This window comes from Labeo rohita, chromosome 12 (genome assembly GCF_022985175.1).
Source record: "Labeo rohita strain BAU-BD-2019 chromosome 12, IGBB_LRoh.1.0, whole genome shotgun sequence".
In the NCBI taxonomy this organism is placed as follows: Eukaryota; Metazoa; Chordata; class Actinopteri; order Cypriniformes; family Cyprinidae; genus Labeo; species Labeo rohita.
The window spans coordinates 18,112,949-18,133,208 of record NC_066880.1 but is presented as its reverse complement, the minus strand read 5'-3'; the positions used below and the strand labels follow the sequence as shown (position 1 = coordinate 18,133,208).

The 20,260-nt window shown below is 37.8% G+C and overlaps 1 protein-coding gene across 2 annotated transcripts in view; it reads right to left on the bottom strand.

Annotated features, from left to right (window-relative positions):
- snx29 (sorting nexin 29) overlaps positions 1–20,260 on the bottom strand; it is a 158,598-nt gene that overhangs the window by 134,233 nt on the left and 4,105 nt on the right. For both annotated transcript variants that reach the window (XM_051123893.1, XM_051123892.1), the window contains exons 5-13: positions 19,475–19,655; positions 19,284–19,354; positions 18,929–19,183; positions 16,198–16,558; positions 15,879–16,003; positions 15,597–15,690; positions 15,412–15,494; positions 7,002–7,065; positions 4,332–4,460 (exon numbers count right to left, since the gene is read on the bottom strand). In XM_051123893.1, the coding sequence (XP_050979850.1) occupies positions 4,332–4,460; positions 7,002–7,065; positions 15,412–15,494; positions 15,597–15,690; positions 15,879–16,003; positions 16,198–16,558; positions 18,929–19,183; positions 19,284–19,354; positions 19,475–19,655 (1,363 nt within the window). The remainder of the gene's footprint in view (positions 1–4,331; positions 4,461–7,001; positions 7,066–15,411; positions 15,495–15,596; positions 15,691–15,878; positions 16,004–16,197; positions 16,559–18,928; positions 19,184–19,283; positions 19,355–19,474; positions 19,656–20,260) is intronic.

Here is a 20,260-nt window from a genome sequence, read left to right as displayed (position 1 = left end):
CGCAAAAATCCACAGATGCTCCTTCAGCATTGCAAATATACAACTGGGACATGACTATGCATGACAGCAGACGAGACGCCCTTCCCAGGACCCATTTCCATCTCCCTAAGGCTACAGGTAAATAAAATGTCAACCAGCATTATGCTGCAGCTGCTATTATCTTAAGTGTTACAAAATGTGACGATTACCGAGCCAAAACGGAGGTCAAATACATTTCAGTGCCAATCAGAAAAGAGCGCTCTCCAAGACTAAAAACAACGGTAAATACAAAAGGGTCGGCTGGCAGCCCCTTCAGATAGATTACTAAATTGACATGTAAACAAGGCCAACCCTGTGTCAGTTTATCTAAACAGGCTGATGAAGAGCAAGCGGAGGGATGCGCCATCCAGACACGGTGCAGATGTCACCAGCATGATACCGAGTGTGGTATTCACCCCCATAATCCTCTCTTTGACACAGCGTCATACTGACAAGCCTGCCTCCTGCTCTCGGCCGCTGTCCTCCTACTGAGCTAAATTAATTTGTTCATTCACTCCCCACATTATCCCCCTGAGGAACCACTACATTAGAGCTGATGAAATGCTCACAAAAGCAAGACGTCTCTCCCAATAATCCAGCAGCACTTCAGGAAGACAAAAACCCTGGCAGCTCCGCAGAGTTCGGTAAAGTATTATTCTCACTGTCAGACGCTGCCACAACCATCACTTCGTCTGTTTCTGCTCGTCCGGCTGAACCTGGACGTGGCGGCGCAGGAGAGCTTTGTGTTGACAGGAGTGCGAGTGTGAGAGCATTTTGGCCTCTTGCTGTATGGATCCTGCTTCTTAAATACTGCCCACTGAGCCAGGCTGAATCAATGGAGCTTAGCCCAAGAGCACGGCTCATAGTTGCTTCCTCTGAGCACACAGCCGCACCGAGCATTTCCACACCTTATTTTTAGTCTCTATTGACTAGGACAGATTAGGTTTGAGCCTGAAAAACTGACTGGACTCTTAACATTTGAGTTTGCAAGACTCTAAGACAGGAAGCAACGGCAAAGACCTTTTAGAAAAACATGTTTTACGTAAGCTCATACTTGAAGTGAATTAATACATGAAATGCTTAATGGGTTCTGATTATCACATTGTGAATAACTGCAACAGTGTTAACGTATGCCATTCTTCGGTTAGTCTCTGCGACAGACCTTTTCTGACATTGATTTTCTCCACAGGTATTTAAAAAATGCTTCAACAAAGAGTTAGAAGCCTTACTTAAAAGACCTGACAGTAGAAAGTGACAGCTATTTATTTCTATTTCAAATAAATGTTGAACTTTCTGCTCATCAGGAGAATTCTGAGAAAAATGTATGATGATTTCAAAAATTAAAAGCAATTGCAATCAACTGTAATCAACATGATAAAGTATTTGTCAATTAGTTTTTTGAGCACCAAATAACAAGAATGATTTCTGAAGGATCATGTGACACTGAAAACTTATAAGAGGTATATATATTAAAACATCCTACAAGTTTCATAGCTTAAACCGTCCTGCTCTTTATAAATAAAGCATTTATTTAATCAAGCTCCAAAAACAGCTCATTTGGATCTGAGATGCAAGGTGATGTCACCCAGGCACAATGCGAATGTCGCATTGTGTCAAAAGCAAATAGAAATTACAATCACTGTTGCTATCTTGTCTACACTGGATACAGTATACAGATGTGTGTTAGCCTTCTGACACAGTCCACACACTTAAGTCTGTCGTCAACAGGACAAATGGGGTAAAAGAAAGTTTGCTTTGACGTGTCTGGTTTAAACAACTCGTTTGCACCTTTGTACAGATCTCAGGAGGATCCCAGCATAAGGAACAAGTGGATAGTTTATTTTTAATGGCATCCCGGATCGTGTCTGAGGCTTTATCGGAGCATTTTGTTTTGTAAACAAAGCACAGTGTCGTGCAGAGTTCACAAAGAGACAATTGCTGAAAAGATAAAGCGGTACTACATCTGACTGCAGCTGCATCACAAGCGGTAGGAAAATTATTTCAAAATGCTTTGTCTGAAATTACCAGGGGGGTTTTATCATGTTGTCAAAACACTCACATGCAATAGCGAGGGGGCGCTGATACGGTTTCCTATGCCATGATGTTAGCCAATCATAACAGTAGCCAATTACTGACAAGCCTTAAAGGGGTCATCGGATGCCCATTTTCCACAAGCTGATATGATTCTTCAGGGTCTTAATGAAAAGTCTATAATATACTTTGGTTAAAAATTCTCAATAGTTATGTAAAAAAACGAGCTCTGCAAAAATCATCCCATTCTGAGGGATTGCTCCTTTAAATGCAAATGAGCTCTGCTTGCCCCGGCCCTCTCTCCTCTCTGTGGAGTGACAAGCTGCTCTGAGAGATTGTTTACTTTAGCCGTATTTAGCGCATTTACCCGCGGAACCTGCTTACTAGCACGTTATTGGGAAAGGTGATTGCAGAGATTCATAAAAAAAACCTTATACTCACTTCTGCTGTAGGTGAAGCTGGATCACGAATGATTTGTGCGAACATAGTCGCATTTATGTAGATCAGGAGGCACATTCCATTCACAAACAAACGTAATCCACTGCATCGCAAGCGGCTCAGATGTCGGGAGTAAATGACGACCAGTATGTTTACTATTACATTCAGCAACACAACAATTAGAGATATTCTTGTCTAACTTACATCCCTGCTCCGGCATCGAAACAATGGAGGTCAGACTGTTACAGCTGATCTGAGGTAAGACGCTCATGTCAATCAACTATCGTGGGAGCGGCCTCTGTCATTGTGACACCACACCGACAGGCATCTGAGAATAGTTCAATTTGAAAAAGGGGATATTATTTTTACAGATTAATTAAAAACCACTGCATGGATTTTTATCCTTATAGGGTAGATTTGTACATACACTGCCAACACACATTAATGTTCAAACAACATGTAAAAGCCCCTCTAAAGGACCCACCCTTAAAACAGGTCATTTTAGACAAAGTGTCAAAATGAGGGTTGAAAACAATCATTTTTCCACATATTTGTTTGTTAGCAAGGCTAGCAATTTCACGGCTAAATGCAGCTAAAGTAAACATTACGGCTCGTCAGCCCACAGAAGAGAGAGGCGGGGTGAGCAGAGCTCATTAGCATTTAAAGGAACATGGAAATGAATGTCTCTCTCTAAAAAGAGCTGATTTTGATAAGGTAAAAAGGGTGTTTCTTACACTACCACTGAGAAATTTTAACCAAAGTATGTTATAGACTTCTTATTAAGACCCTACAAAATCATATCAACTTGTGGAAAATGGGCATCCGATGACCCCTTTAACATTATAAGTAAACCTCACGGAACATATAAAACTAATTTAAAAAAAATCCATGTCATGTCCCTTCAACATATTTTCTGAAAACACAGCCAACCTCTATGCTCTAACATTACAACATTTCACATTAATGTTAATGCAATGTTAACATTAGCCAGCTAATTGCCTGTAGTTAGTTTCCACAACACACAAAAACTCTGCATGCACTGATTCCATTTTTCACTCCAAACTTCTATAACTGGTATTTCTCTCTTTGGGATCATGATACATTATTGGAAATTCAGAGACTGAACATACATAAATCAAAACGAAGTGACTTATTTCCTCATATACTGTTGTTCGGCAACCTCAAACTCAAGTCTGTAAAGTTTGTGGTATCTAATGTGTTTTTTTTTTTTTTGTTTCAAGTTAGTGAGATAACAGTTTAATTCTCGCTATTATCAAAACATTAACTATGACTTTTACCTCAATAAACTTCTAATTTGCGGCTTATTAGTAGTTAGTAAGGTAGTTTAGGTATTGGGTAGGATTAGGGATATAGAATATGGTTATGCAGAACAAGTGCTTTATATGTATTAATAAACAGCTAATATGTTAATAATAGGCATGCTAATAAGCAATTAGTTAATAGTGACAACGTAGTGACAAAGTGTTACCAAGATAACTAAAAAAAAAAAATGAAAGAAATGGGCTATATTTGGTCAGATGGAAAAACTGGCCACAAAAATAAAATGTTCAATTATTTCTTTGCTATTATTGTGCAACAATTGGACAGTGAATGACTGCTGAACAATTACCTGAAGTACCTAGGGTCTATTACTGTGGTATCACCAATTTCCAATTTTCTCACCCCTGAACTAAAAAAAAAAAAAAACTACAGCGCTTCACATGTAGGTCAGATAGCTGCTTTCTGTCTAAGTAGGTGGGTGTTTGGATGCAATGTGGACTAGACTTTAGCCTGATAGTCGGCCTATATGAGACTACTGTTCAGTTAGTCTCCAGTGACATTACCTCATGAGAGCTTGGACTTTGGCTGCATGTCTCTCTTCTAGTTCAGCCAGTCTCTTCTTCAAGCTGTCCACCTCCTGCCTGAGCCCAGCAGAGTGCTCCATCTCTCCATCCAGGAGACTGCGCAGAGACCTGTGCCAAAGAGTATAACAACAGTAAGACACACACATACACACACACACACACACCTGACCCATTTTTCCTTAGCTGTCTTTAATGACTACAAGTGCACATGTTAATTACCCAGCTGCACATTACTGAATGTGCACATCATGGTACTTTTCATAAAGAAAGGTCTGACACTCACTGCAACTGAAAGGGTTTTTTTTTTTTTTTCCCAACAAAAGGGTCAGTGAAATCTCAATCTTATATATTCAGGTTACGATGAAATTTTTTGTAATACTAAAACCAAAAATTAGTTGAATGTAGTAAAAATCCCTGATATATGCCAGGATTAATATGAAGAGTTCAGATGCAAAAAAAACAGCTAAAACCACCTCAGTCAAAAATGAGATAATGATACTAAGTGAATGCCACTGACACATAGTATACACCCATCAAATACTTTTACTTCAAACTCGCTAAATTCCAGCCTCAGCCCAATCAGAAGTATTAGTACTTACATTGAAACCTATACAAAGTAGCCAGAAAGAAATGCTAATTTAAAAAAAAAAAAAAACATGTCAGATGGATTTAGAGCCCTTTGCATCTGAACTCTATAAGATACAATCCATCCACCTCACAGGTGTGTACATCAAGATGCTGATTAGACAGCATGATTATTGCACAGGTGTGCCTTAGGCTGGCCACAATAAAAGGCCACTCTAAAATGTGCAGTTTTACTGTATTGGGGGGGGGTCCGTGGGGGTCCAAAAACCAGTCAGTATCTGGTGTGACCACCATTTGCCTCATGCAGTGCAACACATCTCCTTCGCATAGAGCTGATCAGGTTGTTGATTGTGGCCTGTGGAATGTTGGTCCACTCCTCTTCAATGGCTGTGCGAAGTTGCTGGATATTGGCAGGAACTGGAACACACTGTCGTATACGGGGATCCAGAGCATCCCAAACATGCTCAATGGGTGACATGTCCGGTAAGTATGCTGGCCATGCAAGAACTAGGATGTTTTCAGCTTCCAACATGATTTTTTTATCATGCTGCAACATGATGTGATGGTCATGGATGAATGGCACAACAATGAGTCTCAGGATCTCTTCACGGTATCTCTGTGCATTAAAAATGGCAACAATAAAACGTACCTGTGTTCACTGTCTATAACATACGCCTGCCCATACCATAACCCCACCGCCACCATGGGCCACTCGATCCACAATGTTGACATCAGCAAACCGCTCACCCACACGATGCCATACACGCTGTCTGCCATCTGCCCTGTATAGTGAAAACCGGGATTCATCCATGAAGAGAACACCTCTCGATTATGACAACGAACTGCAGTCAGGTCGAGACCCAGATGAGGACGACGAGCATGCAGATGAGCTTCCCTGAGATGGTTTCTGACAGTTTGTGCAGAAATTCTTTGGTTATGCAAACCAATTGTTGCAGCGGCTGTCTGGGTGGCTGGTCTCAGACGATCTTGGAGGTGAAGATGCTGGATGTGGAGGTCCTGGGCTGATGTGGTTACACGTGGTCTGCGGATGTGAGGCCAGTTGGATGTACTGCCAAATTCTCTGAAACACCTTTGGAGAAGGCTTATGGTAGAGAAATGAACATTTAATTCACGGGCAACAGCTCTGGTGGACATTCCTGCAGTCAGCATGCCAATTGCACGCTCCCTCAAAACTTGCGACATCTGTGGCATTGTGATGTGTGATAAAACTGCACATTTTAGAGTGGCCTTTTATTGTGTTACTGGGTAACACAGTTGACAGGTAACTTGGTATATGGTATGTCTAGAAATACATTTTCATAAACAAAACATAAGTTTTAGTTAAACTGTCTTAGTGAAATTTGCAGCAATAATACTTGGGTAACACTGTTGACAGTCAATTAATCCGGCTAGTTTAAACAATATTAGGGGAAAGAGAGAGAATATAACGTCTAGTGTTTCATCCATGTGCTTCTAGATGTAATATCATCATACTGTGCAAATTATACGAGAATGGGACAAACAATGACAATGGTTTTTCAGACAAATAAAACAAGTTATATGACAATAAACACTTATTATTTTTGAAGCACACACCTTCATGTCTTGATAACCAAATCTAACTGAAGGCAAAACTATGAAATTAATTTATATTTGAGGTCATTTTCATGCTTAAATGCAGAGTAGAATGAGCAACGTTACAAAATCGGACAGCTGAATACCAGGGTTACTTACTGACCCCAAACATCAAAAAAAAAAAGTGTTGATTTTGTTACTTTAACAATACATATTACATAAAAATATTAATATCAATGAATTACAAGTAAACTTAAATAAAATAAGTGAATAATTAATATTATAACAGTTTTTAGTGCAAGGAATTGAATAACAACACCAACACCAAAGCAGGACAGGCCACAATCATCAGAATTTCTGAAAAATGTTAAACTCATTCAAAAGAATTCTTTTAATAACAGATTTACCCACAAATTTCTTAGGATTGTACTTCATTAATGAACAAAAACTGTCTGTCCATAATGATCACTGCAATCAGTGAATTCTTACGTGTTTTGCTCTGTGAGTTCATCTTTCCTGTTCATCATGGCCACAATGGCTTGCCGCAGTTCAACTAAGGAGAAAAAAAAAAAAAAAAAATTTATAAGGGTATCAAAACCTACTGAAAATGAACAATGGCTTTTGTCCTCATCCGACTCAGAAAAAAAACATGACTTCTGAACAATAAGACTCAATATCTCAGTGGGATTTAATGTCCCACACCTGTCTTCATTCTTTCAATAAGGGTTACTGTTTTATACCGCTGACATTTTCATTTGTGTAGCACCACAGAACTAATAAAGAGAACTATGCGAGGCTTAAAATACCAGCACGACATTAATTTCTTTAAAATGAAGGTGACGTGAAAGGGTAAGGCATTTATAACACAGCCGTAAGGGGAGCCTCTGCAGATTTTGTCTCAAAACACATTAGCCTGTGAATAATCCGAGTGAAACATAAAGCTCTGACTAGGAAGCATTATTATAGCACTTCAAAACACTACGGAAGAAACAGAAACACTCAGTGCTGGCAAGCAAAAAGGAGAGAGAATCAGTTTCTTTGTTGTTGCACTCTGAAAGCTGGATAACCTGGCACTGGGTAACCTAGATAACCCCAACAACACGGCTCCGAAAAGACAAAGTCTGAACGCTCCTATCAGTCCATTATCATTTAATGAATCTCAGAGGAACCGCAGGCTTGGACGGAGCCATCTATATGAACCTGGCTGGTCTGATCCACATTTAACAAGCTTAAAGTACTTTCAGCCAAAGAAAGTCAAAGATGTCTTTGTTATTTTTTTGAAGAACAACAACACTGGTATCTTTGAACAGCAATATAGCTCAATTACTGTCTCTCTAAGAGAAAAAGCTTATCAGACCACCAGAGATCAATTTGGCAGCCATGGGCGTAATCAGAAACTGCTTCACTTATGTGCAATGTCCCTTTCAAAAACTAATTCCAGAAAAAGGACAACATTTGTTTTAAGGAGTCTTTTTTCCAGTCTGGTTACTGTAATAAATCTGGCCAAGTGATACACTCAAGACATGAGTTGTTGAAAAAGGGATATAAATTAGACTATTAAAAAAAACATACTAGGGTAGGCATGCATAATATTGTCCCAAATGAATAAGTAAATTAACAAAACCATCCTGAGGCAAAAAACAACTCATGAAAATTAGAAATTACACCTCTCAACAAAATATATCTTCAACCCTTGAGGAAGAAATACACCCAAAGGCAAAAAAAACATCAATTTAGTAATAAATCCAAACCAAGACAAACTCAGAAATAATAACATTTACCAAAACATACAAATGTACCCAAAATTAATATGTAAATTAATAATCAAAACTGTTGAAAAAAGATCTCCAGAGGTGAATAAAGGACCCCGTTGCTGACTGAAATGAAACAGTTTAATTTTCCGCTCGATCAACGGATCACAAAACTCACAGTTCGGACCATATTACATTTGTTGAGACATGGATCAGATCATTTTTCGGATCAGCAAGGAAAAAATATTTCAGTGTAACTTTGCTTTTCATTTATTACTGAAAGCTAAGTGTTGTTTCATAGCACAGCAAAAACTACTAGCCTAACTAAGAAAGCTCAAACATGATTAAAGACAAGTGAACAGACAGTAAAAAAAACTAAGAAAAAATACACAAGTTACAAGCATAGATATACAACAGAACAAAGTTACAACTGAAATAAGGTCAAGTAGTATTCAGTAGGGGTGAATAAATCGGATGGATCGATCCATGGATTCTCCAATTTTCGCAAAATATCTTGCAATTCTCTCTTGAATCAATTCTAAGCTTAGTTTTTAAAAGCAGATGGCACTGCGTGCTTTAGAAACAGCCATACTCCGCTTGCGGACACCACTTGAGCCTAAAATAATCATTCATAAAGTTTGAAAAGGTTGAAGCAAAAAAAAAAAAAATTGTGTGTTCACTGTGGGCTCTGTTTACATTAAGGCAATAGCTATTTGCACTAAGTGTAAATAGCGATAGAGGCTATTTAAACTAAGTGAAAATAGCATTTTTTCTTAGCGATATATCCTGTTTTACACTATAGATTCTGTTTACACCGTTAAATGGGTTTTCTGCTATTTTTACTACTTATGCAAGCAGTGGCAATCATCTGCACCTCAGTATTGTAGTACATTATAAAACACTATGCAATAATAAGGTATTAAGTGTAAATTAAATATGTAATTTAAATTAAACAGATGCCACCTTATTGGGACAACATAAGCACTCCCTATACCTACCCTAACCCTACGCGATTCTTTATTTACAACTTTTCGATTGTTTCCTTAATTTTTATTGAAAATAAATGCCTTTCCAATCTGATATGAGATTTGAAAAGAGAGAAAAAAAAAGTTTGGCAATCCCGGGTCAATCGTGTCAAAAATGACTACGGCACGTTTTATCATCTACACCACAGGAGCTGCTGTTAGACTGTTGTCTTTTGTAGTGTTGACTAGCCCAATCACGAAGTTAATGTAGGCGGAGTTAGTGTAAATGGCCTCTGCCAACAAGGCAGGCTATTTGTACTTAGTGCAAATAGACACTCCATTACATTAATCTTGCATCATAAAAGCATAAAAGGTGAGGTGCAAGTACATTTAACCACTTACATTACTCAGCTAAATGCACAAGTGCTCTCAGAATCGATTCCAGAGACAAATCACGATCCATTCGGAAAACTGAATTGAATCGATTTATCGTCACACCCCTAATAACACTAAAGAACGTTCACTGTATCAATTAAATATAGATTAATCTTGGTTAAAGTTGTTTTGTTGTTTGATTAGCATTAATGACAGCAGCAGCTGGTATTTATAGGCTGCTGTCCCTTTAAGACCAAATGCACAGATCCAATATAATAATACATATCCCATTTCTTTTTCAGCTGTTTTTGTTCACTTAAGACATAACCAACTGTGTTAACCAGAATGACTGTCAAGATGGGTATTTTGTCATAAATTTGTGTATGTGCGTCTGTTCAAATGCAAGGAGATGCGAAAGAGGATCCACTCTGGTATTTGGTAAAGTGCCGAATCAAGTTCTCTTTCACCTCTTCTTGCGCTGGAATGATTTAAAATCGCTTGAGTGTGGAAAGACGTACAAATGATAAACCTGATGATACAAATGATAAACTCATTCTATTATGGTTATATTTTGCAATTAATCTGCAGATCACAACCATTCCGAACCATGGGGTCTAGATCACACGGATCACGGATCAACTACGAACTTCTCAAGCCCTACAATGGGCATTATTAAAGGAGAAGATCACAGGACTGAAACTGCCTTACTATCTTTGTTAGCTAAACTTTTAACATCATCACATAATTCATAACATCCCCTAATTTTAATTAGATACTGCAATAATATGGTAATGTTTAATGCATCAATCACCCAGCCCTACCACTGAATGCTGCAACTGACCAATCAGAATCAGGTATTTCATTGAGTACATATTTTCTAATAAAGACTGTTTGCAAGCTGCTTCATCCTGTGTGCTTATTAGACAGTTGAGACATAACAAATATTACAGAACAAATCTGTTGATAAAGCTGTTTTCACCCACACAAAGAATTGTAAATATATGCCGCACTATGCACTTGTCACGGTAATGCTACACAGCAGCACAGAGTGTGTGTGTGTGTGTTTGTGTGTGTGTGTGTGTGTGTGCGCTGGGGAAGGATCTGGAGGAGAAATCTTCCATAAGAGCCCACTTCCTCTCCCAGAGCCCCTCATCTGGAGGAGGAGAAACACACCAGAGCGAGATGGTCCAAGTATGTTTGTAATCCTGAGAGGAAGCAGGCAAGTACAGGAGGCGAAGCTTTGACTTCCTTCCCAGAAAGCCAGGTTCACAGACAGCAGTCTGAGACACCTGGCACTGGTTCACATTTAGCACAGGCTTTTCATCAAAGGCTATTTACGGTGCATTATCTACATGGAGATTCCCTCTGGAGTAACCTGGGATTAAGTGTCTGCTTAAAGGCACAACGGGGTCACCCCTACTTGGGATTGAACCTGTGGCTTTGTGTTACAAGTAGGAGTGTAACTATACACTCATGTCACTATTCGGTTCAATACAGGTAATGATCTCATTCGATACCGATCTCACAAATGGGTTACTCTCATGATAACAACTGGTATTCAAGATAAAACTGGTATTCCATCAGGGGTGGATTTTAACAGGCTTGGACTTGGTCCTGGTGCTGAATGCTCAGGGCAATGGTAACACCAAAATAGAAATATTCATGATTCTGCTTAGCTGAAAATACAGAATTATGTTAGAATGTCACTGATTACATTATTATATGTTTAAATTTTACATACTTTTTCAAATCCTTTATTTTAATGTATGGTAAAATCAGACATTTTGTATTATCAAGATGAATTTAAAATTTTTATGATATACAGTTGAAGTCAAAAGTTTACATACATTGCAGAATCTGCAAAATGTTAATTATTTTACTAAAACAAGAGGGATCATACAAAATGCATGTTATTTTTTGATTTAGTACTGACCTGAATAAGATATTTCACACAAAAGATGTTCACATATTGTGCACAAGAGAAAATAATAGTTGATTTTATAAAAATTACCACATTTAAAAGTTTACATACACTTGATTCTTAATACTGTGTTGATACCTGAATGATCTACAGCTGTTCTTTTTGTTTGTTTGTTTGTTTAGTGATACTTGTTCATAAGTCCCTTGTTTGTCCTGAATAGTTAAACTGCCTGCTGTCCTTCAGAAAAATCCTTAAGCTCCCACTAATTATTTTGTTTTTCAGCATTTTTGTGTATTTGAACCCTTTCCAACAATGACTGTATAATTTTGAGATCCATCTTTTCACACGGAGGACAACTGAGGGACTCGTATGCAACTATTACCGAATGTTTAAACGCTTAATGATGCTTCAGATGGAAACACAATGCATTAAGAGCCGGGGGTGAAAACTTTGTGAATTTGAAGATCAGGGTAAATTTAAGTTATTTTGTCTTCTGGGAAACATGTAAGTATCTTATGTAGTTTCTGAAGGGCAGTACTAAATGAAAAAAATATAGGATTTTTAGGCAAAATAATAAAAATGTACACATCTTCATTCTGTTCAGAAGTGTTCGACCCCCGGCATCAGTGAGCAGGGTTATTTTTATAAATTCAACTATTATTTTCTCTTGTGGACTATATGCATACGTCTTATGTGAAATATCTTATTTAGGTGACTACTAAATAAAAAAATGACACACATTTTGTATGATCCCTCTTATTTTGATAAAAAGGTGCATGCAAATATTTGACCTCAACTGTATCATGGCATGACACTATCAGTTAGTGGAGTGCAATATACAGTATATCATCTACGATAATACCGTAATTGTTGTTTAAACAATATGGGATTTACCATTATCGAACATATCGCAAAAAAACAAACAAAACACCCAGAGGGTGCACACTTACACAATGAGATGTAGGTTAGACTACTGTGCGTATACATTTAGAGTTCACAGTCTATTAAAATACATGTAGAATTCCCACATAATTCAAGACAAGGGGGCAAATATGCCCCCATATGACTTTTATGTCTTTTATACTTATCATTTGATATAGTTATCACACAGCGTACATTTGTTTTCTCCAAATAGCAGCATGATTGAAAATGTTAATATTAATTGACTTACATTTTAGACACACGTTCCTGTTTTTAAACAGTTTTTAAACAAAGCCACAGCCATAGCCTCAGAGTTTCATTACTGAATCAGTCTGTCATTAGAACGAATTAGTTGAATGAATGACTCAATGACTATATTCTATACTAAATGAATATAGTATATTTTCCCTTTCCCCCCCAAATCATTTCAAATATCACTACTGAATGTTTTGTTTTTAAAAAAATCAAAACATTATTTGTGACTTTGTAACTGCAGGTCAACTGCATTCATGTCCTGCATTAAACAGCCTGTTTATATGCACCTAAATGCATCTTCAAATGCAAATTCTGTCCCAGCTTTGCATTGCTAACACAAATTTTGATGATACTGAATTCATTTGACTGGTAACAACCCTATAGTATCTTACTATGTGAATTTATTGAATAAATGTAAGAATTTGACACAAAAGATGATACTTAATATACTTAATTAAATTGGTAAAAAAAAAAAACTTATAAGTGTAAAAATGCCCAAAAAAGGTGAAAAGTTCACTTCTGTTACTCCAGCAAACTGACCACAAAACAGAATCAAAAGCTTTGGAAGTCAGTTGTCTGTGGCAGTCCTAAACCTGTCAACATATTGTCTAATTATTATTATCAACACAATTCCAGAAAATATCGAGATAGCAATTTTTGTCACTATCGTACACCCCTACTATCAGTACACCCATAGTTAGAAGGCAAACAGGTATTGCCATCAATAAAGTCAATGTTTTCAATGTCTTCAAAGATGCTTTAGAAACTCAATTTAACATTACAGCCAAAAAATGAGAACTCTCTCATCATTTATTCACCTTCTTGTCGTCACAAACCTGTTTGACTTTCTTTCTTGTGCTGGAAAATAGAATAGAATAGACATTTTGTAGAATGTTGGTCTCCAAACCATTTTGGTTAGCCTAAACTTTCAATGAATGGACAAAAAAGTGTTTTGCAGAAGAAAGAAAGTCATCCAAGTTTGGAACAACGTGTTGGTTATTAAATGAACAGAATTTTCCATTTTAAGTGGAGCATCTCTTTAAGAATGGCTTACTCATACAAACTATAACGATACCACAACCCCAATTCTCTTAGCACTAAAAAAAAGTGTAAAAAAAAAAAAGAAGAAGAAGCTGTCTACTGTATAGCTCATAAATACAAAACTGAGCAGAAAATATCATTTTAAAGCCTTAAAGGTAATGTTCATTGCATCCATAATTAAATAGCAGTTAATAGGTTATTAAGGCATACTGGGAAAGCCATGTTTGATCTGAAATTGAATTTTACTCCTGTCTCAGAGCACAAGCAGATCCGGGAACTCTGCATGGAACATTTTCTTGCTTTCATCTTTTCTCCTTTTTATTTTTGAAAGCTGAAGTATAACTGGATCAGTCACCTCCAGCCCCATCTCAAAGTTGTGTTTTGTCCAGACAAAAGACAGAGAGTGAGAAAGCGGAATAACATGAGTGTTTCACACTGAACCAACAGTGCCCTCATCTGGAAAGAGGAAGTATGCCGGTGGTGCATCAAAAGAATGATGTCTGTCTCTACAAGCATAACATGTCTCAACAGCACAAGAACAGTCACCATCATAATTTCCAGTTTCAAAGTCATGTTTTTAAAGGCAAAGTCATATGGCCAATATTTAAAAGATGATTAAAACGGCCTCACATCTGTACCAAACCACTAGATAACAGAGCTGTAGTCGAGGCAAATTACCTCAATGATGCCATCTGTCCACAGCCCAAATCCTTAAAGACCTAAACGCTTTAGATGAAGCTCAAATACACGAAAAGTGTCATTAAAGGAACAGTTCACTCAAAAATGAAATAAAATCATTACAATCATTTAAAGTAATTCTATCACTACTCATTCACCTTTATGTTGTTCCAAAACAGTCTGCGGCAGTTTTTATTTTCTGTGGAACACAAAAAGTTCATTTTTGAAGAATATTCATCCAGATCTTCATACAACAACAAAGTTCATAGTGACCACAGGGTGTCAAACTTAAAAAAGTTTGTTGGCTTTTAAAATTATACGGCTTCTGAAAACTACTATTCAAAAGTTTGAAAGATCTCTTATGCTTTCACCCAGGCTGCATTTATTTATTTACATTTTTTAATACACTTTAAAATGAAACTTTTTTTTTATGGCAGCCACTACTCCAGTCTTGAGTGTCATGTAAGTCTTCATAAATCTAATATGCTTATTTACTACTCAAGAAACATTTCTTCTTATTATCAATCTTGAAAACAGTTGTGTTATTTAATATGTCTTTTTCTTAAAATAGCTTTTATTTGAAACAGCATTGATTTGTTACCATGTAAAAGTCTTTACTCTCACTTTTGATCAGTTGCATTTTTGCAGTCGCATTTTACTGATTATTAATTCTTCAAATAAAAACAAATCTTACTGAACTTTTAAACATTTTTAGAGCTTGGCTGTTGTATTGAAAAGAGCTATGTGAATATCTAAAATCACAACTTAAATCAAATTGTGTTCTATGGAAAAACAACAGAGTTTTGAAACAACATGAGGTAAATAAATGAGTTAAAAAATACAGAATTACCATTTTTTGGGTGAACCATCCCTTTAAATTGGTATAAAATTTATACTTTTAAAGGTGTAATCTTCAAAAATAAAACTAAAAAGAACTAAAGACCAAAGGAAGATCTCTGGAAAATAACAGGGTTTATCTTAGGTCGACTCACCAACGGTCATGGACTCCGGAAGGCCAGGGGTCGGCAAAACAGTGGTCACAGGCGCATTCTGTGCTGGTACGTCTGGCTCCATGCTGAGACAGCAAAAGTTAACACAGACAATAAGCAACAGTCTTCAAAGCAGAAAATTTACCAATAGAAATCTTACAAAAAATGTGTTCTTTTGTATCACACACCTAAACTGAAGTTGGCTTCGTTTTTCACTGTCAGTTGGTGGGCTTGAGCTCTCCTTCTGTCCATGAAATTCGACATTCTCAACTGAACTGCCAGCTGTAAGCACAAAAATAGAAAATTTCTTCATGCCAGGACCGTCGTTACACATTACGCACTCAATTACGCAGCATTATATTTTAAGTTAATTTTTACATTTGCAAAGCCACATCTATGTGGACAAGACCATGAAAACATAGCAAGATGTCCTTGTATGAGGACAGTGTCTGACAAGCTGTGGGTCTGACCTTGATGTGTGTAGGGCTCGCTGGAGGCCAGAGGTATGAGAATGTGTGAGTTGTCAGTGTCAGTGTCAGTAATGATTTGCCTTGGACTCCATGTGGAAACACTGGATAAACTCCCCACAATCATCCTATGCAGAGCAGAATGCTATGGTCACACTTTATATCAATGTGTCTTTGTTATAGTGTGATTCCACACGTAAGTTCTATTAATATTAAGTTAATACTTTCTTAATTTAAATTGATTAATTAAAGTCAATTCAATTTAAGTCTCACTACATCCTAGTGTTGATTAATAATAAAGCAAGTATTCAAGTCAACTCACTGGTCCCCATTCCCATTATCCTCTTCTGTGGGTTCCGGCCTGTTTTTTCCATAAATATCATCCTCTTCCTCCTCTTCATTGTCAATGCTCTTGGTATCAGGCAGTACTCCGTTCTGCGGGGGTGTTTCAGCCCAGCTGACGATCCCAGGCTCAGTCAGGCCGTTATGAACGGGAGAGGTGGAGTCCGGAGGGTTCAGAGCCTCCTCAGAACTCACATGACCCACCGTATTTTTCCTGAGACTCCTCACGACGTCCTCACCAGCCTCATCCTCATCTTCAGCACCTGCGTCCAAGTCGTCATCAAAGGAGATGATGTTTGTGATCTTCTTCTTACGTCTGCGCTCTTTTCTTAAACCGGAATCTAAAATGCAAGTAATAGGAACAAGAGGGTGATTAAATGAAGACAGTTAAATCTCAGTTATCATTAAAGCTGCAAGCAGCGTTGAAAGGGCCCTCGCACACGTGCTCACCGCAACCCGGCGGATTTAGGAAGTCAGCGAATGGTGGGCAGTATGCTTTTAAAGTGGTAAATATAGGAGGACTATGTCAAAGTGAATTATATGTGCCAAACTTCCTGCTACCAGGTGGTGGCGCTATGCCTATAACAGAATATTGACAAGTAGATGTCTTCAGGCCAGCACTTTTATAAAACATAAAGTTTGGTGCAGATTGAACACGGTTTGTCTAATTTAGTGCAAAGCATGATTTTTCCATTTGCCAGTAGGTGGCGCTATGATTATAACTGAATAGTGGCCTTTTGACATGTCTTCAGGCCAGGATCTTACCAAACATGAGAGGTCTAGTACAGATTGGACATTGCATGTTTAAGTTAGTGTAAAAAAAGTCATTTTGTACTGCCCACAAGTGGCGCTATGATTATAACATAATATTGGCCTTTAGATGTAGGGGCAGACTGGACTTTGTATTGCTTGAGCTACAACTATTTCCATGGCGAAACATTGAAATTGGTCAAGTCGCCACGGACACACCCTTCAACGAAAACTCAAGATCTTCACAATTTAACGTCACAAAGGGCTTTTGATTACACAGACCAAATATGGTGTTGATCTGTTTAAATCTCTAGGAGGAGTTCATTTAAACAACGCTTGAAAATGGCAAAAACGACACAAAACTTGCAGAGAAAATTCAAAATAACAGACTTCCTGTTGGGTTTCGGACTTCATACCAGAGGACTATTTTGTAGATATTGGTGTTACATGTATCCACCGAATTTGTACAGCTTGAGGGGCACTTAGTTGAAATTTTATTGGTGGCGTTATCAAGCCATTTTGCCACACCCGCTTTTGAAATCTACATATCAAATGTAAATGTTCACCACTTTTGACGTGTGTGCAAAGTTTCATGAGTTTTCGAGCAAAATGCTCAAAAATGCAATTCATTTTGATGAAGAAGAAGAAGAAAAGAAGAACCTGAGCAATTCCAGTAGGGTCCTTGCATCACCCAATTTTGAACTTTCAAAACGCAGTTTAAATGCAGCTTCAAACGATCCTAAATGCGGTTGTAAATGATCCCAGCCGAGGAAGAAGGGTCTTATCTAGCGAAACAATCGGTTATTTTCATTAAAAAAATACTATTTAAATACTTTTTAATCTCAAACGCTCGTCTTGTCTTGCTCTCCCTGAACTCCGTGTATTCTGACTCAAGACAGTTAGGGTATGTCGAAAAACTCCAATCGTATTTTCTCCCTCAACTTCAAAAATCATTTCAAAATCATCCTAAATCGCTGCAGAAGTACCAACCCAGTCTTTGCAAAGTGAACATGCAAAGAAGATCAAACACCCTTAACGAAAAAAGGTAAAACAGCCATATAGGACGATTTTGAAGTTGAGGTAGAACATGAGATGGGAGTTCTTCTTTCTCAGCTGGGATCATTTACAACCGCATTTGGGATTGTTTGAAGCCGCATTTAAACTGCATTTTGGAAGTTCAAACTCGGGGCACCATATCAGTCCATTATATGGAGAAAAATCCTGAAATGTTTTCCTCAAAAAACAATTTCTTTACAACTGAAGAAAGAAAGACATGAACATCTTGGATGACAAGGGGGTGAGTACATTATATGTGAATCTTTGTTTTAAAAGTGGACTTCTCCTTTAAAAATGACCTGGCTCTTCAAAGCTTTATAATGGCAGTGAATGGCTGTTAAAATTTTGAAACAAAATAAAATGCATCTATCATAAAAAGTGCTCTACACAGCTCAGAGGGGTTAATAAAGGCCTGTGTATAGAGGATCCCTGCTTTAAAGGAATCTATTGTATAAAATGCTGTACAAAAATAAACATGACATGACTTGACAAAGTGCCGAATTGCAGAGCTTGTCTAAATATATCCACATCGCTATGATCAGATGCTAACTGCTGTTTACACTGTCATTTGTTTATTGTTATTGAGAGATTACATATTCACCTAAACACCGCTCTCACCAGATGTTCAGTAAAAGCATAGTGCTGCTCAGGTATTTCATGTATAACCTCTTTTTACCCCCAAGCAGAGAACAAAAAAGAACTTTGCTGTGAGTACATCAGGGCCTTAAGGGTACATTTTACTACTCTATAATACAAATATGCACCTTTTAAGTGTAGATAAGGTACAAAGTTGTCCCTTCAGGGTTTACTGCCAAAATGACAAGTTGTACCCCTAGAAGTACTGTGTTAGCACTATATTTCTGACAGTTCATGTGGAATTCGGTTATGGTATGTGACACTAGTACCTGCAGAAGTGCTGCGAGGCAGGACAGGCAATGGGTCTGACGGAGCATCCGAGCGAGGGATGAAACCAGGAACAACTGCAGTGGCAGTACCAATTTCCCGCAGAAGTGTGCTGACACCTTGAGTAGACTCTTTCCACAAACTGCTCATGCCCTGTGTAGACTCCTTAAGCAGGTCGGACACAGACGACCCACCACGGACTTGGCCATTTAGGTCCGTGTTGTCGATGTTGATAGCAAACAGTATGGAATTGAGCCCTGTTGACACATAAACTGAGTTTACACCTGCACAGGGAACGATGCCCAGCTATATAAGACTTCTAAACAGGAACTAGCAAATAACTCATTGAAATATCACCTGCAGCCATGGTGGGCAGCATACTGGCTCTCTCCTCATCCAGGACAAAAGCCCAGTCTTCATAGAAGGCACTAAATTAAAACAATTTACCAAAGAACCGTGAAAGAATTTTGAATAAGTTAAAAGAGTCTGATAGACAAAAACAACAAAAAAGATAAAAGATGAAAAAAGTGAATCATGGGAGTCTGCACCTAAGTCTGGCATGGTCTGCAAGAAGCATGTGAAGATAACGCTCTAGTGAGTGTTCGTTCAGGGCACAACGAAGCCATGCCCGGCCCCGGCCCTGCTCAGATGTGATATTCCGCAGAGAGTAGAAGCGCTGCAGCTCATGACGGTTGAGGTGCTCCTTCACATAAAACCAGAACGTCAGCTCTGCAACACACAACATACGACTGTATAAACCGCCACATTAATGTTCTCAGTTCCTCATAATAAAAAGCACAGAATATTACAAAGTTATATAAAAGGAGGCTATTTGTGAACCAGAATTTAGGAAATACTAGTCTGAGGTAGAGCTTGGTCAGCTATGTGTATGTAACACTTTTTCAAATCGGTCACTTGGGGTTCAGGTGGTCACACTTGACTAGGCTCTGTGACACTTGTATTGCAGGATACAGGGTGGTGTGGCCTCATGGTTACTGATTTGGACCGGAAAACTAAATGTTGTGGGTTTAGATTTGAACATTTTCACAGAGATATTCTCTTATGCTCTTCACGGCTCCATTTGTTTGATCAAAAATACAGTAAAAACAGTAATACTGTGAAATATTATTACTATTTAAAACAACCATTTTTTAGTTTAATATATTTTGAAATATTATTTACTCATGTGAAGGCAAAGCTGATTTTTCAGCAGCCATTACTCAAGTCACTTAGTACATAAGATATCTATATATTTGGGGCTCAAGTCATGTTGAAAACAGAAAATAAACAGCGTTTATTTGAAACACAAATCCTTTGTAACATTATAAACGGCA